The 27487-nt window shown below is 45.2% G+C and overlaps 1 protein-coding gene across 1 annotated transcript; it reads right to left on the reverse strand.

The window, feature by feature from the left end:
• Positions 1–26679, reverse strand: sbk1 (SH3 domain binding kinase 1). Its single transcript, XM_029709838.1, has 4 exons — positions 25898–26679; positions 3563–3810; positions 2741–2943; positions 1–2304 (listed from the first exon to the last, which is right to left on the reverse strand). The coding sequence occupies exons 1-4, from the start codon at positions 25933–25935 to the stop codon at positions 1462–1464; spliced, it is 1332 nt and encodes a 443-aa protein (XP_029565698.1). The 5' UTR covers positions 25936–26679; the 3' UTR covers positions 1–1461.
• Between the last annotated feature and the right edge of the window lie 808 nt (positions 26680–27487).

Here is a 27487-nt window from a genome sequence, read left to right on the forward strand (position 1 = left end):
TGTCAATATAATAAATCATTTATTTTCACACCTGAAGATACCTGTGCCTGTATAAACCAATGAGCACACAGTATGAAATGTGTCCTTTTAAACTGTTTGTCTACCAGAGGAAATCACTTGTAACCCTAATAAGGAAGTCATTGTGAGACAGGAAGTGGCCCGCTAAGATGTCCTGAGATAATGGGGAATCTCATTTGGATTTGCTCAACTCCTGTGTCCTCTCTCCTGCGTCCTCCCTCTCTCGCTTACTATATATGAAACAAGACTCTCCACTCGCACAATATTAGGCAAATGATGTTTACACGGGTGGAATCATAGAGATATATGTTATATATCCATGGGTGGAATCCCCAAAATAAATGTTTGAAGTGATAAAAAATGAATTTAGATAGTTGTGCAAGACAGTTTATAGATAAAAGGATGAGTAGCATATCGTTTTTAAATGTTTGCATGCTTTTCTTCTTCAAGAAAACAACAGCTGATTCAAAGGGGCAGGTATTAAAATACTTCCGCGCTTGCCACCTTCCTCTGCAGAAGTAGGTAATCGAGGAGGTGAGCAGGCTCCTTCTTTCGCCTACTAACGAATTGACACTCTCCTCCACCACTCGAACACTTATTGGTTTTCGGATCATGGAGAGAGGACGGAGGAGTCGAGGAGAGGACGAACTTTTGCCCAAATTAGAATCTCCCGATGTCTGACAGCATGGTCCTGTCTCAGTCCAGACAGTCTAGATGAGCAATGTCCTGTCGTCATAGTAACTGCTCCATTGGAGAGTCACTTTCAAATATTTTCTTCTTTTGAAAAACAATCCTTCTCCCCTATTGTCCATAGCCATTTTCACACTTTGGAAATGTCCAGTAAATCTGTGAGATCCCATTGGTTCAGCAATATGTCAGCTAGAAGATCAGTTTCCCCTATTGGATCACTGGCCCTCAGATCAGCTACTTTTCTAAAGAAAGTCACCTGACCAGCTAACGTTTCGGCCTCCCCAGGTTAAATGTATTCATAGAGAGAGAGAAGCGGAGGAAGAAAGAGAAAACATTGAGAAATGAGGGAGAAAGGAGAGAATAGATGTGACGTCAGAGAGCATTGCGTGTTTCTACCAAACTCCTTGTTTAGAAATGGCTAGCGTTGTTCTTTTGTTAGCATCATTAGCAGTGTTACTGTGTGGGCTTAGAAGCAAAATGGCTGAACGGTGTCAGTCAGTGCTTCTCCGACTCTTAGGTCACAAATCAAAATGACAAACGCATGCTCTAGTGATGACTCGTCCTATAGTACGCTGCTGTGAGTGATGATACCAATTTCTGTGGCACAGTCAGGAATTTGACATTGGGGTTCTTCTCGGCAGCGTTGTAATACGTCAACCTTTCACTCCAGTCTCAATGGCAGTCGCTATTACTTTGCACAGCTTCCTATCGCTGTGGCAACAGCCACAAATACTGCTGCTCATCCCCTCATTCTCAGACACAGATCTCTATGGCAGTAGCCATCACCATCTGGCTCTTGGTCTTCTCCCGGCCCGGAGAAGAGTGGTGCTGGCCAGGAGACTCCTCCTGAGGGGAATGGGTGTCAGAGAGGACACTCCTCTTCAGGGGCGCTGGGCGCAGGAGTGAGGTCGTCCCAGGGGGGGTGGAGGGCTCTGGGTGTCTGTGGGAGCGTGATGAGGAGGAAGACGAAGAGGAGTTGGAGGTACAGCTTGCGGAGCATACGCCAGACGAACTGGACCTCTCGCCTCTCTTGGCTCGGCAGGAGGCGCGGCGTCGGAGCTCGCTGACCAGTTCGTACTTGACAAAGCAGAAGACGTCCTTCACGCCGCAGCGCTTCTCAGGCTCGGCGGCGAGCAGCCGCTGGAACATGCGTAGGGCGTCATCGGTGAAGCGGCGCCACTGGGACGGGTAGGCAGCTGTGGGGCAACCCGCCCGCTGCCAGCGGCGGAATTCCTCGTAGAAGGCATCGGCGGGCAGCGCTGCCTCCCAAGGGAAGTTACCCGTCAGCATGCAGAAGACAAGCACACCGAAGGCCCACACGTCTAGACTGGTGGTCACCAGGAAGCCTTCGGCACGACTGGCGCGGCACACCTCTGGCGCCGTGTACGGGATGGTGCCGCTCACACGCTTCACGCGACAGCCCACGCGCCGTGTCATGCCGAAGTCAGCCAGCTTGATGCGTCTGCACTCACGGTCGAAGAGGAGCACGTTCTCGGGCTTGACGTCACGGTGCACCAGATTCTTGCTGTGCATGAAGTCCAGAGCCAGACCCAGCTGCTGCATACAGCGCTTCACCATCTCCTCCGGAAGACCAACCTACAAGGAGGAGGATAGGAAAGGAGGAAGGAGGGAAGAAAGAAATAGGGGTGAACAGATTTAGTGTACAGTGGAGGGGAGGAAAACTAAGTGCAATAAATTAAATGAGAAAGAAACTGAATAGGGGTGTAGAGGGAGTAAAGTGGGACAAAATAGGTTTTGTTAAGCATTATATTTGCACTCATCTTTAACAACCTAGAGTAAGAACCTTTGAGTCAAAGGTAGCCCTCCACTGAAAAGCACTGGAATTAAATGAGAGCCTTACAGTACACACTAAAGGAGCATGCAGCTCAAATCTGAGTAGGGACTTAGACAAGGCTCCAATCCCAGAAGGGCTTGTTAAAACCACATTGCTTTGAAACACTGCGCTTGATTGGCTAAGGTGTGGGAGAACAGTGATTGGTGGGCAGATGATAAGCATGATCCAGAACAGTACCTGGGGGGGAATGATGTCGAACAGGTCTCCCGCGGGGGCGTACTCCTGTCCGAAGACGTAGCTATCCTCGGTCTCGAAGAGTACATCCAGGACTTTGATGATGAAGGGGCTGCAGCTCAGTGTGCCCGTCAGGCTGTACTCCCTCAGGAAGCTCTTCAGCTTCGTCTTGCTCTTTGTCACAAACTTCAGAGCCATTTTGGTGCCTGATATGTTCACACAGAGAAGAACAGAATGAATGAATGAATACTTGAATGTCCCATGGGAAAAGATGTTTGGCAACACTTCAGAAGACAGACTGTATCAAAATACTGTACAGTATCAGAGCAATATTTTAGAGTCAAGGCAAATGTATAAACTAAACTGACATTTATTAAGTGAATTGAACTAAAGATGCCAGTGCAATCTGATTCTGTGTATCTGAAACCTCCTCCACTCCCCTCTCTGTACCAGCTGCCTCTGTGCTCTGAAACACACCCTCAGCTGTTGACTAAGCACACAGCTGTGCAATCAGGGCTTCTTAGAAAGCTCCCACTGCACTTTAACCCGGTCTAGTGCCCTCTTCACCTTAATGGCATGTAACCTTTTAATGAACTCTCAACCTAAAGAGCCTTTTCACCCTAAAGTCTTACACTATCGTGACCTTTGACCTCACAAACGCCCTGTCACTGTGGTGCCCGGTTTCATTGAACTCTTGATTTAGCCTACATTCTGTTGCACCATCTGGCTCTCTGGTCCTGTTGTGGTATGACCGTGTAAACTCTATTGAAACCTTTGCTCCCAACAATGTCCCTTCGCCACACCCATGCATGCCCTCTGACTCACCCTGTGTGCGGTGTGCCACCAGGTCCACCTTGCCGTATGTGCCCTTGCCCAGCTTGCGAATGTGCTCGTAGTGTTTGGCCACATCTGCAGCCGACAGGGAGGTTATGGCCAGAGCCTGCATGTCCTCCACAGGCACACCGCCACCACCGCAGTAGCCAACCTTGGAGGTGGGTGAGCCCCTGCCGCTGCCCACCTGGCCCGGCCCCGACGGAGACAGAGACAGACTCGCCTTGACGCTGTGGGGCACACTGGGGACAGACGAGAACACACAAACATAAGATTATGTCATGTCTGAGACAATAAAGAGTAGGAGAGTTTCCTGCTAAATACAGCAAGCTTATTGGCGATCCCACACACACGTGACAACTTTGACTTAGTGTGTGTGTGTTTGTGTGTGTGTTTGTGTGTGTGTTTGTGTGTGTATGCGTGTGTGTGTGCTTGTTTGCCTATGTGCAAGTGAATGACGACACTGAGGTGAGAGCTATGTTCCCTTATTGATGTCACACGTTAAATCCACTTCAATCAGTGTAGATGAAGGGGAGGAGACAGGTTAAAGAAGGATTTTTAAACCTTGAGTCATGGATTGTGTATGTGCCATTCAGAGTGTGAATGAGTAAGACAAATGATTTAAGTGCCTTTGAACAGGGTATGGTAGTAGGTACCTGTTTGAGTCTGTTAAGAACTGCAACGCTGCTGGGTTTTTCACGCTCAACAGTTTTCCGTGTGTATCAAGAAAGGTCCACCACCCAAAGGACATACAGCCAACTTGATACTGTAGGAAACATGGGGCAGCATCCCTGTGGATGCTTTTGACACCTTGTAAAATCCGAATTGAGGCTGTTCTGAGGACAAAAGGGGCTGCAGCTCAATATTAGGAAGGTGTTCCTAATGTTTTGTCCCCTCAGTGCATAACAGACAGGTTCGAGTACATCTTCATTTGCATACAATCAATGCAGTGGCAAGGGAGCAGAAGGGGATTGATTGGGTTGTGTGCCTGGTAGTGGAGGCTGGTGGGAGGAGCTATAGGAAGACGGGCTCTGTGTAATGGCTGGAATGGAATTAATAGAATGGAATCAAACATGGTTTCTATATGTTTGATGTGTTTGATACGGTTCCATTGATTCCATTCCAGCCATTACAATGAGCCCGTCCTCCTATAGCTCCTCCCACCAGCCTCCTTTGGTGCCTGGTAAACATATTGGACATAGAGTCCCTCTGGGAAGTTAGACATGGGTCTTAGACTGGGTCTAAGGGTCGCTGATCTTCTAGGAACTCATGCAGACAATATTGACCTTGACAGTACACGAAAATGGAGCTGGGCAGTTGGATGTAGGGATAGAAACAGCTGACACAGAAATGGTAAAGACAGTGGTGGATATAATATAATAATAATAATATAATCCAGATTATATTCAAGTGCCTTTTCCAATAGAAATGCATTTCCATACAATCGATAGCGTGAAGGAAGAAAAAGGGATTACTTTAGTTGTGCCCAGTAAATATATTTGGCTTGTAGTGGCTCTGGGCTAGCTGCCGACTCAATTTGCTGAACCCTGAAAAAGTTGTCGCTGAGATGTTTGGTAGTACTTTGCAATAGGGCGGACTGACCATTGGAGGACATTGTGGTCGTATAGGGCATCAACACTTTATTACACTCTATGACACAATAGATAAGCTTATTCGGAATGCAAGGCTGGCCTAAAAAACAAACAAATGTATTCATCTCTACCATTGTCATTATGTGTGACTGTTTGTACGTGCTGTGTGTTTACTTGTACTGTACACACAGATAGGGTTATTGATAAGGCAAGGCTGATCTCACATGGAGATGTCGTCTATTGTGCATGAATATCAACACACACACAAACCCCAACAGTGTGTACTTAACACAGAGCTGGACCATTGGAAAGCGAGCACTCTGGCTCTCTCTCTCACACACACACAGACACACACAAGTTCACTGAAGGCTCTTTCTCCTCTCCCTCCCTCCACAGCCCAGCTTTTTGTTCTTCCTCTCGTCCATTTGAGATTACTCAGCTATATCTTATGAGAAGAAAGTAATAAATATTGTAAGATGAATTAGAGGGAGGAAACTGAAATAGGACACAGCTATTTGGAGCCACCTTCATTTCTAAGACGTTCACATTTTGTATTTGTTTTTGTTTAACCTTTATTTAACTAGGCAAGTCAGTTAAGAACAAATTCTTATTTACAATGATGGCCTACCCCGGCCTCCCCTAACCCAGACGACGCTGGGCCAATTGTGCGCCGCCCTATGGGACTCCCGATCACGGCCGATTGGGATACAGTTCGGGATTGAACCAGGGTCTGCAGTGACGCCACTCAGGAGCCATGCTGAGACTAAACAAGGCCAAATGATAAAAGTGTGCCTCGCTAAATATTTTCCATAAGAACACAAATACTAATTTATCAGTCACGATTAGAGAGAGATATATAGACATACTGTAAGTCGCAGCATGTCTTCTACCTAGGAGTGAAAACTGTATTGCACATTGTCTATGCAGTGTATTTATTTTTTTATTTCACCTTTATTTAACCAGGTAGGCTAGTTGAGAACAAGTTCTCATTTGCAACTGCGACCTGGCCAAGAAAAAGCGTAGCAATTCGACACATACAACAACACAGAGTTACACATGGAAAAAAAATATACAGTCAATAATACAGTAGAACAAAAGAAAACAAAAAGTCTATATACAGTGAGTGCAAAGGAGGAAAGTTAAGGCAATAAATAGGCCATAGTGGCGAAGTAATTACAATATAGCAATTAAACACTGGAATGGTAGATGTGCAGAAGATGAATGTGCAAGTAGGGATACTGGGGTGCAAAGGAGCAGGATAAATAAATAAATACAGTATGGGGGTGAGGTAGGTAGATAGATGGGCTGTTTACAGATGGGCTATGTACAGGTGCAGTGATCTGTGAGCTGCTCTGACAGATGGTGCTTAAAGCTAGTGAGGGAGATATGAGTCTCCAGCTTCAGAGATTTTTGCAGTTCGTTCCAGTCATTGGCAGCAGAGAACTGGAAGGAAAGGCGGCCAAAGGAGGAATTGGCTTTGGGGTGACCAGTGAGATATACCTGCTGGAGCGCATGCTACGAGTGGGTGCTGCTATGGTGACCAGTGAGCTGAGATAAGGCGGGGCTTTACCTAGCAGAGACTTGTAGATAACCTGTAGCCAGTGGGGTTGGCGACGAGTATGAAGCGAGGGCCAACCAACGAGAGCGTACAGGTCGCAATGGTGGGTAGTGTATGGGGCTTTGGTGACAAAACGGATGGCACTGTGATAGACTGCATCCAGTTTGTTGAGTAGAGTGTTGGAGGCTATTTTATAGATTACATAACCGAAGTCGAGGATCGGTAGGATGGTCAGTTTTACGAGGGTATGTTTGGCAGCATGAGTGAAGGATGCTTTGTTGCGATATAGGAAGCCGATTCTAGATTTAATTTTGGATTGGAGATGCTTACTGTGAGTCTGGAAGGAGAGTTTACAGTCTAACCAGACACCCAGGTATTTGTAGTTGTCCACGTATTCTAAGTCAGAGCCATCCAGAGTAGTGATGCTGGACGGGCGAGCAGGTGCGGTCAGTGATCGATTGAATAGCATGCATTTAGTTTTACCTGCGTTTAAGAGCAGTTGGAGGCCACGGAAGGAGAGTTGTATGGCATTGAAGCTCGTCTGGAGGTTAGTTAACAGTGTCCAAAGAGGGGCCAGAAGTATACAGAATGGTGTCGTCTGTGTAGAGGTGGATCAGAGAATCACCAGCAGCAAGAGCAACATCATTGATGTATACAGAGAAGAGAGTCGGCCAGAGAATTGAACACTGTGGCACACCCATAGAGACTGCCAGAAGTTCGGACAACAGGCCCTCCGATTTGACATACTGAACTCTATCAGAGAAGTAGTTGGTGAACCAGGCAAGGCAATCATTTGAGAAACCAAGGCTGTCGAGTCTGCCAATAAGAATGTGGTGATTGACAGAGTCGAAAGCCTTGACCAGGTCGATGAATACGGCTGCACAGTGATGTCTCTTATCGATGGTGGTTATGATATCGTTTAGGACCTTGAGCGTGGCTGAGGTGCACCCATGACCAGCTCTGAAACCAGATTGCATAGCAGAGAAGGTACAGTGGGATTCGAAATGGTCGGTAATTTGTTTGTTAACTTGGCTTTTGAAGACGTTAGAAAGACAGGGTAGGATAGATATAGGTCTGTAGCAGTTTGGGTCTAGAGTGTCACCCCCTTTGAAGAGGGGGATGACCGCGGCAGCTTCCCAATCTTTGGGAATCTCAGACGATACGAAAGAGAGGTTGAACAGGCTAGTAATAGGGGTTGCAACAATTTCGGCAGATCATTTTAGAAAGAGAGGGTCCAGATTGTCTAGCCCGGCTGATTTGTATGGGTCCAGATTTTGCAGCTCTTTCAGAACATCAGCTATCTGGATTTGGGTGAAGGAAAAATGGTGGGGGCTTTGGCGGGTTGCTGTGGAGGGTGCCGGGCAGTTGACGGGGGTAGGGGTAGCCAGTTGAAAAGCATGGCCAGCCGTAGAGAAATGCTTCTTGTAATTCTCAATTATAGTGGATTAATCGGTGGTAACAGTGTTTCCTAGCCTCAGAGCAGTGGGCAGCTGGGAGGAGGTGCTCTTATTCTCCATGGACTTTACAGTGTCCCAGAACGGTTTTGAGTTAGTGCTACAGGATGCAAATTTCTGTTTGAAAAGCTAGCCTAAGCTTTTCAAACTGCCTGTGTATATTTGTTCCTAACTTCGCTGAAAAGTTGCATATCACGGGGGCTATTCGATGCAAATGCAGAACGCCACAGGATGTTTTTGTGCTGGTCAAGGGCAGACAGGTCTGGAGTGAACCAAGGACTATATCAATTCCTAGTTCAAATTTTTTTTAATGGGGCATGCTTATTTAAGATGGTGAGGAAGGTACTGACGGAATGAGGTCAATGTCATTCCAGGTTACCCCAGCCAGGTTGATTAGAAAGGCCTGCTCGCAGAAGTGTTTTAGGGAGCGTTAGACAGTGATGAGGGGTGGTCGTTTGGTCGCAGACCCATTACACATGCAGGCAATGAGGCAGTGATCCCTGAGATTTTAATTGAAAACAGCAGAAGTGTATTTGGAGGGCGAGTTAGTTAGGATGACATCTATGAGGGTGCCCGTGTTTACGGATTTGGGGTTGTACCTGGTAGGTTCATTGATAATTTGTGTGAGATTGAGGGCATCAAGCTTAGATTGTAGGATGGCCGGGGTGTTAAGCATGTCCCAGTTTAGGTCACCTAGTAGCACGATCTCAGAAGATAGATGGGGGGCAATCAATTCAAATATGGTATTGAGGGCACAGCTGGGAGCAGAGGGAGGTCTATAGCAAGTGGCAACAGTGAGAGACTTGTTTCTGGAAAGGTGCATTTTTAGAAGTAGAAGCTCGAATTGTTTGGGTACAGACCTGGATAGTAATACAGAACTCTGCAGGCTATCTTTGCTGTAGATTGCAACACCGCCCCCGTTGGCAGTTCTATCTTGGTGGAAAATGTTATAGTTAGCGATGGACATTTCAGGGTTTTTGGTGGTTTTCCTAAGCCAGGATTCAGACACGGTTTAGACATCCGGGTTGGCAGAGTGTGCTAAAGCAGTGAGTAAAACAAACTTAGGGAGTAGGCTTCTAATGTTAACATGCATGAAACCAAGGCTTTTATGGTTACAGAAGTCAACAAATAAGAGCACCAGAGGAACAGAAGAGAAGTAGGATAAGGGTACGGCTAAAGGCTATACGAACTGGCCGTCTAGCACGTTTGGAACAGAGTGTAAAAGGAGCAGGTTTCTGGGCACGATAGCATAGATTCAAGGCATAGTGTACAGACAATGTCACGTTCTCTATCTTCAAATTCCCTGTCATATATGAGCCAAGGCGCAGCATGCCGGTAATTCCACATCTTTATTTGAAGACAACCGAACCAAAACAATAAACAGGTAAACAGAAAGAAACGTAACGCAACTGTGGCGTATATACACAACACGCACAGAAATAATAATAACCCACAAACACAGGTGGGGAAAAGGCTGCCTCAGTATGATTCCCAATCAGAGACAACGATTGACAGCTGCCTCTGATTGGAAACCATACTCGGCCAATAAAGAAAAAACAACATAGACATACAACACATAGAATGCCCACCCCATGTCACAACCTGACCTAACCAAACAGAGAAAAACGACTCTCTCAGGTCAGGGCGTGACAGTACCCCCCCCCCCCCCCAAAGGTGCGGACTCCCGGCAACCCATGGATGAGGGCCTGGGTGGGCATCTACTCATGGTGGCGGCTCTGGTTCGGGGCGTAGCCAGAGGCTCTGAACTGCCGACCGCCGCTGAAGACTCTGGGCTGCAGGCCACCACTGAAGACTCGGGGCTGCAGGCCGCCGCTGAAGAGTCGGGGCTGCGGGCCGCCGCTGAAGACTCGGGGCTGCGGGCCGCCGCTGAAGACTCGGGGCTGCAGGCCGCCGCTGAAGACTCGGGGCTGCAGACCATCGCTGGAGGCTCGGGGCTGAGGAGCGTCGCTGGAGGCTCCGGGCTGAGGAGCGTCTCTGTAGGTTCCGGACTGGGGACCTTCGCTGCAGGCTCCGTGCCATGGATCATCACTACTGGTTCCGCGCCATGGATCATCACTGGAGGCTTTGTGCCATGGATCATCCCTACAGGCTCCTGGCCATGGATCATCACTGGAGGCTTCGTGCCATGGATTATCACTACAGGCTCCAGGCCATGGATTATCACTACAGGCTCCGGGCCATGGATCATCACTGGAGGCTTTGTGCCATGGATTATCACTGGAGGCTTCGGACCATTGATCATCACTGGAGGCTTTCTACGGGGAGCTGGAACCGGTCTCACCAGACTGGGGAGACGCACAAGAGACTGGGTGCGCATAGCAGGCACAGGGCACACTGGGCCGTGGAGGCGCACCGGAGGTCTGGAGCTCAGGGCTGGCACACCCTGTCCTGGCTGGATGGTCACTGTAGCCCAGCAAGGGCGGGGCGCTGGTACAGGACTAATAAGGTTTGTGCTGATGAATGGGGGGTACCGTGCGTAGAGCTGGCGCAGGATAACCTGGGCCGAAGAGACGCGCTGGAGACCAGGAACGCCGAGCCGGCACACTTCTTCCTGGCTCACGGCCAACTCTAGCACGGCAACTGTGAGGAGCTTGCACCGAGCGCACCAGGCTGTGAGTGCGCACTGGCGACACAGTGCGAATCACCACATAATATGGTGCTTTCTCGGTCACTCGCTCCCCACGGTAAGCACGGGGAGTTGGCTCAGGTCTCAACCCCGACTTCGCCAATCTCCCCGTGTGCCCCCCCCCCAAATCATTTGCTGCCTCTCGGGCTTCTGTTGTTGATTCACCCCGGTCCAGCTCGTCCTCCCAGTCAGCGCATGCTGCTTGGCCTTCTTGTGGTGGGTTATTCTGTCACGTTCTCTATCTTCAAATTCAACATAGACATACAACACATAGAACAACATAGACATAAAAAAACAACATAGACATACAACACATAGAATGCCCACCCCGTGTCACACCCTGACCTAACCAAACAGAGAAAAACGACTCTCTCAGGTCAGGGCGTGACAGACAAAGGTAAGGTAGGATGTGAGTACATTGGAGGTAAACCTAGGCATTGAGTAATGATGAGAGAGATATAGTCTCTAGAGACGTTTAAACTAGGTGATGTCATCGCATATGTAGGAGGTGGAACAACATGGGTGGTTAAGGCATAATGAGCAGGGCTAGAGGATCTACAGTGAAATAAGACAGTAATCACTAACCAGGACAGTAATGGACGAGGCATATTGATATTAGAGAGAGGCATGCGTAGCCAAGTGAACATATGGGTCCAGTGATTGGTTGGGCTTACTGGGGACACGGCGATTCAGACAGTTAGCAGGCCGATGCTAACAAGCTAACAGTTAGTAGGCCGGGGCTAAACAAGCTAGCACTTAGCAGACCGGGGCTGGCAAGCTAGCAGTTAGCAGACCGGGTTAGCAAGCAAGCAGTAGGCAGACCGGGGCTAGCAGTTAGCAGACCGGGGCAGGCAAGCTAGCAGTTAGCAGACTGGGGCTAGCAAGTTAGCCTTTGGGGAAGTCGCGATGGGGGTAAGTCTGTTTTTGCCTCTTCGTGCGGAGACGTCGATAGACCAGTCGTGGAATTAGTAGGGTTCCAAGTAGCTCCAGATTGCTAGCAGGCCGGTTAGCAGAATGGGCCTGCAGTGGACGTCGCGCCTGAGGGGCCTGTTGGAATCCTCGGGCAGATTATGTCGGTATTCCAGTCGTAGAGGATCGGCGGGGTTCCGTGCCCCGTACCGGCAGTAGAAGGGGTCCGGATATTGTAGCCCAGGAGTGGGCTTCGGTGGTAGCACAGGAGCCCTGGCCGAGCTAGCTTCAGGCTAATTGGTGCTTGCTCCGAGATGGAAACGCTAGCCAGGAGTAGTCACCTGTTCAGAGTTTGCGGAAGGAATCCGGGGATATGGGGAGGGGGGGGGGGAATATATATAAAATAATAATAGGTCCGTTATGCTCTGGTTTGAGTCACGTTGTTCGAACTGGCGAGAGCTTTCTGAGCTAAAGGTTAGCTGATGACCGCGAATGGTTTGATGACTGATAGCTGGTAGGTAGTTAGCTGGCTAGCTTCAGTTGAGGGATTCCAGATTCAAAGTAAATTGAAATACTTTAGAAAAAAAAACTGATCCACGCCACATTGGGTGAGGCGGGTTGCAGGAGAGTATTTAGAAGTTGAGGTTTAGGAAAATATTTTAAAAAGATATGCGAAGAAAAGGATGTAAAAATATATATACAAGGGACACGAAAGGACAAAGACGTCTGACTGCTACGCCATCTTGGATTTATATCTATGTTGCTCATTTGTTGCTATCAAAAAACAGCTTTGAACAGGTTTGGTTCAATTGCCCAAATAGCCTTTGAAAGTTAGAAACAGATTGACTAGACCGGATCCCCATCCGGCTCCTGATCCATCAATCATAATGAATGTTTGTTTACTGGCTCTCCTTCAACTCTAGCTTGCTAGTTGCAGCCACCTAGGGCTCCACGGGGGAACATGTAACGCTCCGGCATCAAGTCTAATCGCATTACTCAGCCTCCACTAAGACAAAAACACCCCCGAACCAAAGACTCTGCTACCTCATTTCCTTTGCAGTATATGATTAAGAGACCCAGAATGTGATGAGGGGAAGAGATACATCAGCTGCAGTCTAAAGTTCTAAATGGGAACCAGGAAATGGGAACCTGCAAAGTGCTTTGTGGGTGTGTTGATGGAGGGTTATGTGTGAGTCTGGGTTTGAATGAATGTGTGTGTGCATAAGTGTGTGACTGAGCTCAGTTTGCATGTGTATTGGTTTGTGTGTGAGCGTCTGTCTATGTGTGTCTGTGCACTCATTTGCATATGTGTGTGTGTGCCCCCATACACACAGTCCGGCAGTGACACTATCAAAGGGCCATTGTGTTTTCTATCTCTCCCAGAGAGCAGCTGCGGCGCTGCATGAGGGAGGCAGAGCTTCTCCACCGGGTCTCTTTCCTCACGACTCAGCGTAAATGTTCAGTTAAGGCCACATGCCACACTGTGCTCCAATACTGCTCTCTGATCCCACTCTGTCTTCAGCAGCTATAAAAGAGTGGCACTATGGATATATACGGATTTCACGGGTGTGAGATCCTTTTGTACCTTGCTTTATTGAGCCAGTGTATATCATTAAAATAACTGAATAGAGTCTACACACTCAAATGATCCATACACATATGTACATTTGAAGTCGGAAGTTTACATACACCTTAGCCAAATACATTTAAACTCAGTTTTTCACAATTCCTGACATTTAATCCTAGTAAACATTCCCTGTCTTAGGTGAGTTAGGATCACCACTTTATTTTAAGAATGTGAAATGTCAGAATAATAGGAGAGAGAATGATTTATTTCAGCTTTTATTTCTTTCATCACATTCCCAGTGGGTCAGAAGTTTACATACACTCAATTAGTATTTGGTAACATTGCCTTTAAATTGTTTCACTTGGGTCAAATGTGTTGGGTAGCCTTCCACAAGCTTCCCACAATAAGTTGGGTGAATTTTGGCCCATTCCTCCTGACAGCTGGTGTAACTGAGTCAGGTTTGTAGGCCTCCTTGCTCGCACACGCTTTTTCAGTTCTGCCCACACATTTTCTATAGGATTGAGGTCAGGGCTTTGTGATGGCCACTCCAATACCTTGACTTTGTTGTCCTTAAGCCATTTTGCCACAACTTTGGAAGTATGCTTGGGGTCATTGTCCATTTGGAAGCCCCATTTGCGACCAAGCTTTAACTTCCTGACTGATGTCTTGAGATGTTGCTTTAATATATACACATCATTTTCCTCCCTCATGATGCCATCTCTTTGGTGAAGTGCACCAGTCCCTCCTGCAGCAAAGCACCCCCACAACATGATGCTGCTTCACGGTTGGGATGGTGTTCTTCGGCTTGCAAGCATCCCCTTTTTCCTCCAAACATAACGATGGTCATTATGGCCAAACAGTTCTATTTTTGTTTCATCAGACCAGAGGACATTTCTCCAAAGTGTACTATCTTTGTCCCCATGTGCAGTTCCAAACTGTAGTCTGGCTGTTTTATTGCGGTTTTGGAGCAGTGGCTTATTCCTTGCTGAGCGGCCTTACAGGTTATGTCGATATATGACTTGTTTTACTGTGGATAGAGATACTTTTGTGCCTGTTTCCTCCAACATCTTCACAAGCTCCTTTGCTATTGTACTGAGATTGATTTTCACTTTTCGCACCAAAGTACGTTCATCTCTAGGAGACAGAACTCCTCTCCTTCCTGAGCGGTATGACGGCTGCGTGGTCCCATGGTGTTTATACTTGCGTACTATTGTTTGTACAGATGAACATAATACCTTAAGGCATTTGGAAATTGCTCCCAAGGATGAACCAGACTTGTGGAGGTCTACAATTTCTTTTCTGAGGTCTTGGCTGATTTATTTTGATTTTCCCAGGGTGTCAAGAAAAGAGGCACTGAGTTTGAAGGTAGGCCTTGAAATACATCCAGAGGTACACCTCCAATTGACTCAAATGATGTCAACTAGCCTATCAGAAGCTTCTAAAGCTATGCCATCATTTTCTGGAATTTTCCAAGCTGTTTAAAGGCACAGTCAATTTAGTGTATGTAAACTTCTGACCCACTGGAATTGTGATACAGTGAATTATAAGTGAAATAATATGTCTGTAAACAATAGTTTGAAAAATTACTTGTGTCATGCGCAAAGTAGATGTCCTAACCGACTTGCCAAAACTATAGTTTGTTGACAAGAAATTTGTGGAGTGGTTAAAAAACTAGTTTTAATGACTCCAACCTAAGTGCATGTAAATTTCCGACTTCAACTGTATCTACTTAGATCAAAACACTTAAATAAAGGTATGTTAGTTAAATAATACAGTATGACTGCCATTAAAATGGGTGAGCAGATTGCAGTGAGAGATCTATTCCAGTTTCTCATTCCCAATTCATGTCCTTCTTAGCACCGCTGAACCTTCATTGCTCTAGACCAGTGGTACTCATTACGTGTCCCGCAATCCGCTTGCGGTCCGCAAGCCCTTAATTTGCGACTCACAGTGATTTTCCTATTTTCCATTCATAATACATAACAATGATACTATTTCAATTCAATGTGTTTAATGCAGGCCTGAATCACTTCATTGAATATATCTATTGTTCCCTGGATGGCAGATAGATGGCAGTATAGCACAGCTGTTGAACAGAAAGGCCGAAATAGAACATTTGCCGAAATAAAACGCAACTGCTCAGCTACAGCAACCGACACATATCAGTTTGCTACTAGCTAATTTTGCAGTCTGGCGACATGGATTGATTTATTGTAAAAAAAAAACTTAAATCTATTGACAAAGAAAATGAGGGGGAAGAGCTGGAGAATAACGTGACAGCTATGAACAAACAACCACCGGAGAACCAGGAAAATGAGGAAGATGGCGGCGGGGAAATGCAGCTAGCTAACATAGCTAACATAGCTAACGTGGCTTCGATGGCTAAGAGAAGGAAATCGACCAAAAGTTCCAAGAGAAATGGACAGACAAGTATTTTTTTGAACTGCATGATGGGACCAGCTCACTTTGTCTTATTTTCCAGAAGGCAGTCAATAGTTTTAAAGGAGCAAATGTAGAGTGACATTTCCAGTCACATCATGCCCACTTTGACAAAACATATCCGCCACAAAGCAACATCGGAAACAACAAAATAGCGCAGCTCAAAGGACAACAACAAATGATGGACAGATCTAGCACTGTTGCAGAGATTGCTTGGATATTCGCGAGAAACAAGGCCTTCACAGACGCGGAAATTGTCAAAGAATGATTTTTTGGCCTCAGCCAAAATATTGTATGCTGATTTCACAAACAAGGAAGCTATTTTAAAGCAAATTAAGGGACTGCAACTCTCAGACTCGACAATAACAAGACGGATAGAAGACATTGACATCGGTGAGCAACTGATTACTGACATATCCGTGGCGCTGTGTTTTAGTATTGCGCTTGATGAAAGCACTGATGTAAGTGACATTGCCCAATTATGTGTTTGGGTCCGCTTCCCTCAAAATGAGTCGTTCAGAGAGGAACTTCTATGTTCACTGCCTCTTTAGGGACAAACACTAGGAGAGGATATTCTGAAAGTCCTTGTTACATTTTTTGCTGATAATATTGACTGGTGAAATCTGGCATCTGTGTGCACTGACGATGCCCCAAACATGCGAGGAAAGGAGAAAGGACTCATAGGTCTGATGAGAAAGAGAGAGGATATTCCCGAATTTGTTACGTTTCATTGTATCATTCATCAGGAAGCACTCAAAGAAATACAGAATGTGATGCAGAAAGTCGTGTGCGTGGGTGAACATTATTTTTGCGAGGGCACTGAATCACCGGCAATTCCGCGAGTTGCCGGAGGAATGCCAGACAGAATACGACGACTTGATAATTGACAACGAGGTGAGATGGCTGTCTCGTGGCAGAGTTTTTGGAAAGATTTCTCTCTCTCCTCCCTCAAATCCGTGAATTTGTTGCAAGCAAGGGGAGAGAGGAGTCAGAGCTGGATGATCCACAGTGGATATTAAAGCTTTCTTTTTTAACTGACATCACCTGCCACCTGAACATGGTGAATCTCCAGCTCCAAGGGAAAGCTAAAACTCCGGGTAAAATGCTGCGTGTGGTCACAGCATTTCAAAATAAAATCACCACACTGTTTGTTTGACAGACAGTTTGTTAATTTCCCAAAGCTCAGAGCAGTCACCACATCCAACCCAGACATACTAAAACATTTTAGCTATGATGCATTTGTGCGTGTGTTGGAAGAGTTGGAGTTGGAGTCAAGATTCAAGAATATCATGGAGTTCGAGTTTTTCAACTTCATTGAGAACCCCTTTCATGTGCCAGTGTCATCTCTGACCCCAGTCATCACAGCCCTCTGTCCTGACCGTGCTGGAATAGAGAGTGAGATAGTGGAGCTGCAGGCACATGACAAATTGCAAGGTGAACTAAGATCAGGTGTTACCCATTTCTGGAGCCTTGTGTCAGAAGCAGTGTGTGCAAAAGGTGACACAATTTTTGGTCAGCACTTATTCACGTGAAGCAACATTTTCAACAATGAACATTGTGAAACAAAAACAGAGAAACAGACTGACCAATGCACACCTGGATTGCCTCACAAGGATAACAACAACAGACTACACATTTAGAATGAATTCAGTCAAGGAGCAGAAGGGACATTTTCGCTCATCCAACTACTGAGGTACCCCTTAATATAGGTCTTATACATGTGATGTAGCCTATTTGATGTGTGTATGTATATATTTGTGAAGTGCTGTACATCAAATCAATTTCAAGTGCTCTATTGCTCTGAATTTGCTCTCAATTGATAATATTGGAAGAAAAAGTACAACAAATGAAAGATCTGTGCGGCCCTCTGAATAATTGTCTCAACCCAAAGTGGCCCCCTTACAGAAAATAGCGAGTAACACTGCTCTAGACTCTAGAGATCACCACATGCAGCCATTAGGTATTTTCTGCAATGTTTCCTGTGCTGTGAACTGAAAAATGACCTCTAGCAGCCATCAGCGCAGAGGTCGTCTACTTCGCTAACCCTAACAGATAAGACATCCCCTTTAAAGCCCAGAATGCCCTAACAGACAAAAACATACCATTTAAGGTCCAGAATAGTCCACACTAACAGACAGAAGAAACTGCGTGAACCACACACACACACACAAACAGTTCTGCTAAATTGCAAAAACTGTATTATTATATTAAAATGGTCTACAGTAACAGCCTGGACCTCCATACGCCCAGACACGAGATGGCTAGTGAAATAGCCAGACGACCTTTACTGAACAAACTCTTGGCTTGAGATGAGAATAGAGATGAACCCTGCGAGACTAATGCCAAAATGTTTTATTTTTTGTTTCAGTTTGTATGGCTGGGCCACTCAAGGACTTTCACATTCTTGTGAAGCCAATCCAGCATTGCTTTGGCTGTATGCTCGGGGGTCATTGTCCTGTTGGAATGTAAATCTTTGCCTCAGTCTAAGGTCATTTGCACTCTGCTAGCAGGTTCTCATCAAGGATTTCCCTGTATTTTGCATTCATTGTTCCCTCTATCCTTACTAGTCTCCCAGTCCCTGCCGCTGAAAATCATCCCAATAGCATGATGCTGCCACCACCATGCTTCACAGTAGGGATGGTGTTAGACGGGTGATGAGCTGTGCCTTGTTTTCTCCAGAAATAGCGCTTTGCATTCAGGCCAAAATGTTCAAAAGTATCATCAGACCACAGAATATTTTGTCTTATCTCAGAGTCTTTCACGTGCCTTTTTGTAAACTCCAGGTGTGCTGTCATGTGCCTTTTTCTCAGGAGTGGCTTCCATCTGGCCACTCTCCCATAAAGCCCAGATTGGTGAAGTGCTGTAGAGACTGTTATCCTGGCCAAGGAACTCTGTTGTTCTGTTAGAGTGGTCATTGGGTTCCTGGTCAACTCTCTGACCAAGGTCCTTCTTGCCCGGCCGTTACAGTTTAATAGCCATCCCTAGATTTATGCCTCATCCCAATTATATCTTGGAGATCTACGGACAGTTCCTTGGACTTTATGGGGGTATATTTTCTGCTCTGACATGCACTGTCAACTGTGGGACCTTATATAAACAGGTCATGTCCAAACAATTGAATTTACCACAGGTGGACTCCAATCAAGTTGTAGTGACATCTCAAGGATGATCAAAGAAATTGGATGCACCTGAGCTCAATTTGTAGTGTCATAGCAAGGAGTCTGAATACTTATGTAAATAAGGTATTTCTGTTTTTTATTTGTAATAAATGTGCAAACATTTCTGAAAACGTGTTTTCACTGTGTCATTATGGGGTATTGTCTATAGATGGGTGAGGATTTTTTAAATCTATTTAATCCATTTTGAATTCAGGCTGTAACACAACAAAGTGTGGAAGAAGTCCAAGGGTATGAATTCTTTCTGAAGGTACTGTATGTCTCCTTTGTTCTTTACTAAACTTAGCGTTGCTTTGTGTAAAGATTGTTTTGTCTTGAATCTATAATTGATCCCTCGTGCCTCATCTCATCCTTTTCCCATATTCACTGTAATGTTCTATCTGTACAATATTGGCCTCGTGTTTGAGTGCCTATTCATCTCTATTCATCTCAACATGAGAACACATCAATAATTAGGCTCTTTTGTCTTTCATATTGGTGTTAAATTAAAGGCCCAGTGCAGTCAAAAATAGGATTTCCTGTGTTTTATATATATTTCCACACTATGAGGTTGGAATAATACTGTGCAATTGTGAAAATTGATGATGCCATGTTAGTGTAAGAGCTGTTTGAAAAGACCGCCTGAATTTTTGCCTGCTTTGGTGGGACTGAGTTTTGGCCTGCCTGGTGACATCACCAGGCAGTACATTAGTTAATAAAACAATGGGAAAGAGAGTTTCAAACCTCTCTGCCAATAACAGCTAATTTTCCGTTTTACCCTCCCCAAGTTTTACCCTTAACCTCCCCTCCCCACGCACTGGGCACAGATGTCAGTGCAACGTCTAGTTTTGATTTACATTTGGTTGAGTTGTCAACTAACATGAATTCAATGTGAAATCAACCCAAAAATACGAAATTCCCTTATGTTGATGCGTTTTTCCACATCATGCCCATAGGGGGCACAGGGGCACATGCCCACTCAGATTTGTCCTGTTTTAAAAAAAAATGGTATTCGTATTTTTGGTTGTTGTTTCTCTGTAATATTACTAGCCACCTAGCAATTTTATAAAGTTGCCTTTAGGTAGCCCAGATAGGTTCCCAATCTCGCAACCTCATAACTAGCTACCAAGAAGCCATTTCAGGCTATCAATCAAGTTAGAGTAGCTGGCTTGTCTAACTATCTTAGCTGGCATGCCTGCTGGCAAGGTTGGTAGACTTTAGAAAAGCAATTACTAAATGTACTGAATAAGATTCACATTCCTTTCAATCATTTACAATTTTTGCAAAGATGCAGAGAAACATATTTAATTTAAAAAAAAACAGTCAGGAGGATACAGACAGCTCAAGAGGTATGCTTAGATATGCAGAAAAATATACTTATTTTTTACATGGAAGCATAATGATTTTGTCTCTAGATAGCAGGAAAAAGCTGTTTCAGATTTTTTGAAAAATGATGCCCCTGGTCATCACAATGAATTTTGGGTTCAAATGACTGGAAACAATGTTGATTGAACCAGTTTTTGTCCAGTGGGCACTCCCAGACAGTCCTAGCAAAATTCTTGCTTGAGAAATTGCTCTTTGCAAAGAAGCTATTTTTGTTTATTTTTGACCATTTTAATTGAAAACAATCACAGTAGGGTACTTAATTGTTACACAGAAATTATTTGATATTGAGTTAAAAACGGCTGCATTGGACCTTTAACATTACATTTCCATGGGAACCGTCTCCCCTGATAATAGACGCAGCTTGGCAACTTCTAGTGGACAACTCTCTCTTAGACTTTAATACTGCAGTAGGGATCTCATCTTCACAGTAGCATCCTATACTCTGAGTCTGGCCATTTAATTAAAACTGTTTGAATAACGCAATCAGAGTTAATTGTAGCCTGTGAGAAAAAAGTTCATTTTGTGATGAAGGTCATGTCATAAGCTTGAGTTGAGGCGAATCAACCGATATAAAGAATATAAAAAAAAAAAAAAACTTTATTTAAAAGCTATGGTGAATTGCCTGTAAACTGGGGCACTACTTTGGACAGCTCACGTTATTCAATCATAGCTGTATTAATGTCATCATTAGGTCTACTTTAGCTGCCGTGTTAGAGGGGTCAAAAACCTTAAATGAAATCAAACAACATGGCCGCTCTTTACATTCCATTCTGAGGAAATGGCCTACTGATTCTAAAAAGTGGGTGTCTGACACAGCAAATGTCCACACAGCAAATCAATATGGAGAGTTTGCGCTCTTCATAGCTTCTAAAGTCCACCTTCTCAATTCCCTCTTCTCTATTCTTGAGAAATGTAAACAGGAGACTAATGAAAGAAATAATTTGATTTCATAGTCTGACTCACTTCTCTCTCCCAGGCCCTAATGGACTCTACCTTTTGTCTCAGCTGAAAATTCATAATCTCTCACTCACACACGCGCGTGCGTGTCGGTAGGTGCCACTTTCTATTACAGCATATTGGATGACCGTCCTTCATATGACATTGATAGGTGATAGGACTCACATTTGCCGTATACCCATCATGCGGTTGCTACAACCTAGCCTACAAATAAAAGTTCATAATGTAGGTGCACAGGTCGAGAGACAAATTGAAGTAATCAAGGTGACAGACAGTGACACGTTCAATACCGTTTTGCACACTCTTGCCTGTATCTAGCTGATCTGAGGGGTAATCATTAGTCCAAATAGTTGCATTCCGTTTTGCAACTAAAACGAGAGTTTCTATTGGACAAATTCAGGTAGGTTCATCCAAGTTTCATTCCACTTGCTTCTGTTTAAGAAATGTTTTGCAACCGAATCGGCAGAATGAATACACCCCTGATCACCCGCACACACATTTCACTTTCATAGGAACCACATACAGCATCATCACTTCGCTCTCCTCCTCTCAGCTTTTTCCTTCACTTGTGGATTTCAGTGCACAACACAACGAAATATAGCTAGCTCTCTCCCTCTGCTGCATCTCCTTAATTTTGAAAGATAAATGAATTTGCTCAAAATTGTTAAACTATTGTCCTTCTCTCTCTTTGAGTCAACAACTCACCATACTGCAGTGCTAGCTAGCTGTAGTTTATGCAGCTTATGCTTCCGGTAATAGAGTAATTTTCTGAACCTTTGATTGCGTGGACAACATTTCAGTTCATGCTGCAAGAGCTTTGGTAGGTCGGAGGACGTCCTCTGGATGTCGTCATAATTACTGTGTAAGTCTATGGAAGTGGGTGAGAACCATGAGCCTCCTAGGTTTTGTATTGAAGTCAACCTACCCAGAGGAGGACAGAAAATAGCTGTCCTCCGGCTACACCATTGGTCTACCCTAGAGGGTGCTGTTGAGGCTACTGTAGACCTTCATTGCAAAACAGTGTTTTAACCAGTTATTACTGACCATCCTACCGATCCTCGACTTCAATACTCTACTCAATAAATTGGATGCAGTCTATCACAGTGCCATCCGTTTTGTCACCAAAGCCCCATATACTACCCACCACTGCGACCTGTACGCTCTTGTTGGCTGGCCCTCGCTTCATACTCGTCGCCAATCCCACTGGCTCCAGGTCATCTACAAGACCCTGCTAGGTAAAGTTACCCCTTATCTCAGCTCGCTGGTCACCATAGCAGCACCCACCTGTAGCACGCGCTCCAGCAGGTATATCTCTCTGGTCACCCCCAAAGCCAATTCCTCCTTCGGCTGCCTCTCCTTCCAGTTCTCTGCTGCCAATGACTGGAACGAACTACAAAAATCTCTGAAACTGGAAACACTTATCTCCCTCACTAGCTTTAAGCACCAGCTGTCAGAGCAGCTCACAGATCACTGCACCTGTACATAGCCCATCTATAATTTAGCCCAAACAACTACCTCTTACCCTACTGTATTTATTTATTTATTTTGCTCCTTTGCACCCCATTATTTCTATTTCTACTTTGCACTTTCTTCCACCGCAAATCTACCATTCCAGTGTTTTACTTGCTATATTGTATTTACTTCGCCACCATGGCCTTTTTTGCCTTTACCTCCCTTATCTCACTTCATTTGCTCACTTTGTATATAGACTTATTTTTCTACTATATTATTGACTGTATGTTTGTTTTACTCCATGTGTAACTCTGTGTTGTTGTATGTGTCAAACTGCTTGCTTTATCTTAGCCAGGTCGCAATTGTAAACGAGAACTTGTTCTCAACTTGCCTACCTGGTTAAATAAAGGTGAAATAAAAAATTTAAAAAATTAAAACATTTGGTGACGTGAATATGTTTAGTATAGTTTCAACTTAAAGAAAATAAAAAATGAAATTCACTGAGTAGGATGGTCCTCCCCTTCCTTCTCTGAGGGGCCTCCACTGTCACACACAAACGCACTGTATCACAGTTTGTGAGCACCGAGGACATGCTTGAGAGGAACAACAAAACACTTTATTCAATATAACCTCAATAAACACCCTGTTCAATAGGAGCGCCCTGTGAGTGAGTGTTATCTAGCTCCGCGGTCCACCACTCAGTTGTAAATAACTGAATCATCTACCTTAACAGCACGCGTGCCAGTAGAGCCAGGTACGAGGAGAGCCAGCTACAGTAGCACTCCTCAGTTCTCCTCACACAGGCCCGTAACCTTGGAGACTTCCTGCTGGCCGGTGATTGGACAGACCAGCAGCCGGGGCCACATCCACTCATTTTGACAAATCACCTTCACTCTGCTGATCCGGCTCTCTCTTCTCTGTCCTCCACCCCCCCACTGAGCCTGTGGGCCGTGCGGGCGCCACTTGACTCCCTCTCTCGTTCTCTCTCTCATGCCCACCTCAACACCTGCTGCTGCTGCTGAGAGCTGTCAGGGACGGTCAGGGACGGTCAGGCACAGTAAGGCATCACCTCGCCACCACGCCGAGAGGGACTGGACAACACGGACCGCAGCACAGAGCGGTAACTCTACCCGAGGGTAAACACCCAGAGAGCAGTCAACTGTCCATCTATTATTGCTCTATTGTGAGCAGAGCAGCTAGATTCAAAGAAACTACACAGTCTGCTACTGCTAACTACAATGGGTTGAACTACAAGGGTGTAGTGCACCATTCAACATGAAATGACTAGTCTACATCATACAAAAGCAATTATCAAAACAGTAGAGCCACACAAAACCACTCAACAGTCAAAAAGCTGTGCTCAGCCAGCCAATAGGAAAATATACTGTATACCCCCTCACCCTGTGTGCACACTACAGTGTAGGAATGTTTAATGTCATGACTGACACTATAGGATTGAGGACATGAAATGGGAGCGAAACACAGCAGCCTTCCCCAAGGCAGGGAGGATAATTCATCTCTTTGATATGAAATGGATGGGTAACCGTGACTCCACAGCTGTACTGACAACAACTGTAGGAGACTAGAGTCTAGAAGAGTCTACTACAGGCTGGGAGAGAGACACAGTTTGGCTGTATTATGATGAGGAGGATCTAAAGAGAAACTTGGCCATTGGCTGGAGGGGACCACTGTAACCAGAGAATCAGGCCTTGATGTATTACCATGACGATGGGGGGATTCTACAGCCAAACACCAACCCTGTGGTGACATCAGGCTGGATTGATTGCTGAGGCTGCTGAGATCGCTGAACCAGATGGGCTGCAATCCAATCAAGTACAATCCTCTCACTCGTTCCTTCCCCTTTCCTCTGGCCTCATTGACTTCGGATGGGATGCCGCCGCTGTAGATGCCGCTGATCTAACATCACGCCTATCCATTCAGTTAAGCACATCAATTTACCTGCCACCAAAGTGTGTCATGATTTACCAGCCCACCAGGTCTCTCGTGTCCAACCTGCCCCCTGTCTACCCGCTACACAGGGCATAGGCTATACAGTAGGTGTACTGCTCAGTGCACTGTGTTAATTGCCAAACAGGGCAGAGTGGTGTGCATACTGTCGACAGTACAGCGTGTTCTATTATATATATGGTACGCTACAGTGTCTGATAGGCTACCATGAATTATACAGTATGGGATTTAACTATTTTCCAGTATATAGAGTGAAAATGTACTGTGATTTATTCATATAGTCCAGTAACATACTGGCTTCACAAAGTTGTTAATGAACACTTTACAAAGCTGTTAGTGAACAATGGTCCTGTGATTGCCCTGCAAGGTCAAGGAAGTAAACGCTTTGTCATCAAGCAATAAATGGTGAGTAAAATGAATGTCCAACTCTTCACCGTCATCATGTTTCATTTAGAGTCCATTACACCCCAGAAGGCTCACTGCTTTTATTGTTTTTTGTTCAATAAAGTCAGACACTCATTTAAATGTATTACATGCCATTATCAGTGAGATATTAACGCCACTAACCAGAGTGTACACTCGCTTTATGGTGCTTCCGAGTGCCCATTTTGTTACTCTATTAGTGCATAATGGTGCTAAATAACAAATGCAAAGTGCTGGCTGGGAAAGGAAATCCTGCCTGATTTAAAATGTACATGTACTATGGAAATGTGTGGAGGGAAACTCAATCACATCCACCTAGAGAGAAACACACATTCAAGTTCACCTGGAGAATATACTGAATAGCCCGTCTACCTTGAAGGTATGCCTGTGCTCATCAAATCGTTTTTATTGTAAAGAAAAAAAAGAGAAAAAAAGGAGATAGGTACAATAGAGACCATTTTGAACCTTTTCCTCAAAGAAAACATATTGCATAGGTGAATAGTGAAAGCCTGGTGAATATGGTTCTTCAAATCTATGTGAAATAATGATCACAATTTGTTGAATGAATAGTCCACAATCCACTTGCAAATAAATAAAGTCCACTGAAAATCTTTAGAGACTAGGCTACACTAAAAATTATGCACATAGCCTAAAGCACAATACATACAAACAAACAAGCAAACACAGACTGACCAATAAATAGCGGTTCATTACGTTTATGATTCAAGTTGCCATTGCATCATATTTCCCAAGATGTATGCATATGCTAATAATCTGTGTTTGTGATAATGAAGTCCAATCAGAGGTTGTAACTTAACTCACCTGCTGGCGACCTGTCTGTCTCCTCCATGGTCCTGCATTTGCGCAGCGCGAGGAGCCCCTGCGCTCTTCAACTGACCGGTTGATTCACCGGGGTTTGGTGGCAATAAACCGACGAGATCTCCTGGTTTTTTTTAACTATTCTATTTTAAATGAAATGAATCGTATTTCAACATCAACGAATGAGTCCATATATGAAACTTTTATTTTTAAACTGCAGTTGTGTTTTTGTTTCAATTATGCAGGGTTCTCTTGTCTGAAAAATGAACAGCCTATAGTGTGAACTGACTTCAGGTCCGTCTTTGTGTCTTGTTTTCTCGTCTGTGTTGGTAGTAATTCTCTGTTCGGTTCCGTGCGTAAAGGCGCTCTTCTATTTAGGGTTATTCGGTGCCAATGGAGAATTGACTCCGTTATCTTCTATGGTTTGGCGATGGTCGGTAAGATTGCCCGTTCGTCTCTCGAAAGCGCACATCCACCCTCAACCTGCGAGGCAACTAGGGGCGGGTGTGTGTTTATCTTTCGCTCTTCTTGGGGTCTGTATGACCCAATTCAACACCACACCAAATCCATTCATTTGCAGCATACTTTTCAGCCTGCGTGGAAAATGACCCGACTCTCTATCTGCACCTATTCACAGTTTCTCCATTTGTCCTCTTTGAATCAGGGTGCTATTGTTGCTTTTCACTCTCCCTTTCACAACTGTTCCCAATCTCTCTGCTGCTTAGCACTACCAGCCAGCTCTTTCATTGTTCCCCTCCCGTCTCGTCGTCTCCACCACTCCACCTTCTGGCAGCAGAAGCGCGCTCTCACGTGCACTGGGTCCTAGCGCCTGGGGTTTGTTCCCAATATGTCTTTGACTTACCACACCAATGACTGTTGCATAATTCAGTAGTTTATGGCCTCGAGTACTGTCAATGAATTTACTGGTTGGTGGTTCCCTGGCCATGTTTAACAACAGGCAGGCATGCAGGCATCTTTGTCATTCTGAATAGATTGGATTGGTGGAATGGGATTAGAATAACAGGGATAACCTTATCAACCTTAGTCCCCCACTAATCCTTTGTGAGCATCATCAGAAATCACGGATCAGAAAGGTTGACGAGTAGAGGAGTTGAACGGTTGGGAACTCGTCATCGCCATATCCCCCTCAGGCTGGCCATTTGTTCCACTCAAGACCCACTGCTCCAGAACTAAGACAGCCTAGGCCTGCAGGGTGTGGAAGATAAGCTGGTTACACACATAACCAGGACAGGATCAGCCCACGGAAGAGGAAAGAAAAAGGAGCTTCAGCCTCTGTAACAACTACACGGCTAATTTATTAGGTACACCACCCCATTCACGAAAATGGATTGCTCCTACAGACAGTGACTCGCCTGGCCATGGCTTGCTATATAATGCAGGTAGACAGGCATTGAGGCATTCAGTTACTGTTTGATTGAACTTTAGAAGGGGGAAAAAGAGTGACCTAAGTAACTTTGATCGTGGTATGATCGTCGGTGCCAGGCTCGACGGACCCAGTATCTCAGAAACGTCCGCCTTCCAGGGATTTTTACGCACGACAGTGTCTAGGTGTTACCGAGAGTTTTGCCACAA

This window comes from Salmo trutta, chromosome 2, assembly GCF_901001165.1.
Source record: "Salmo trutta chromosome 2, fSalTru1.1, whole genome shotgun sequence".
NCBI classification, from domain to species: Eukaryota; Metazoa; Chordata; class Actinopteri; order Salmoniformes; family Salmonidae; genus Salmo; species Salmo trutta.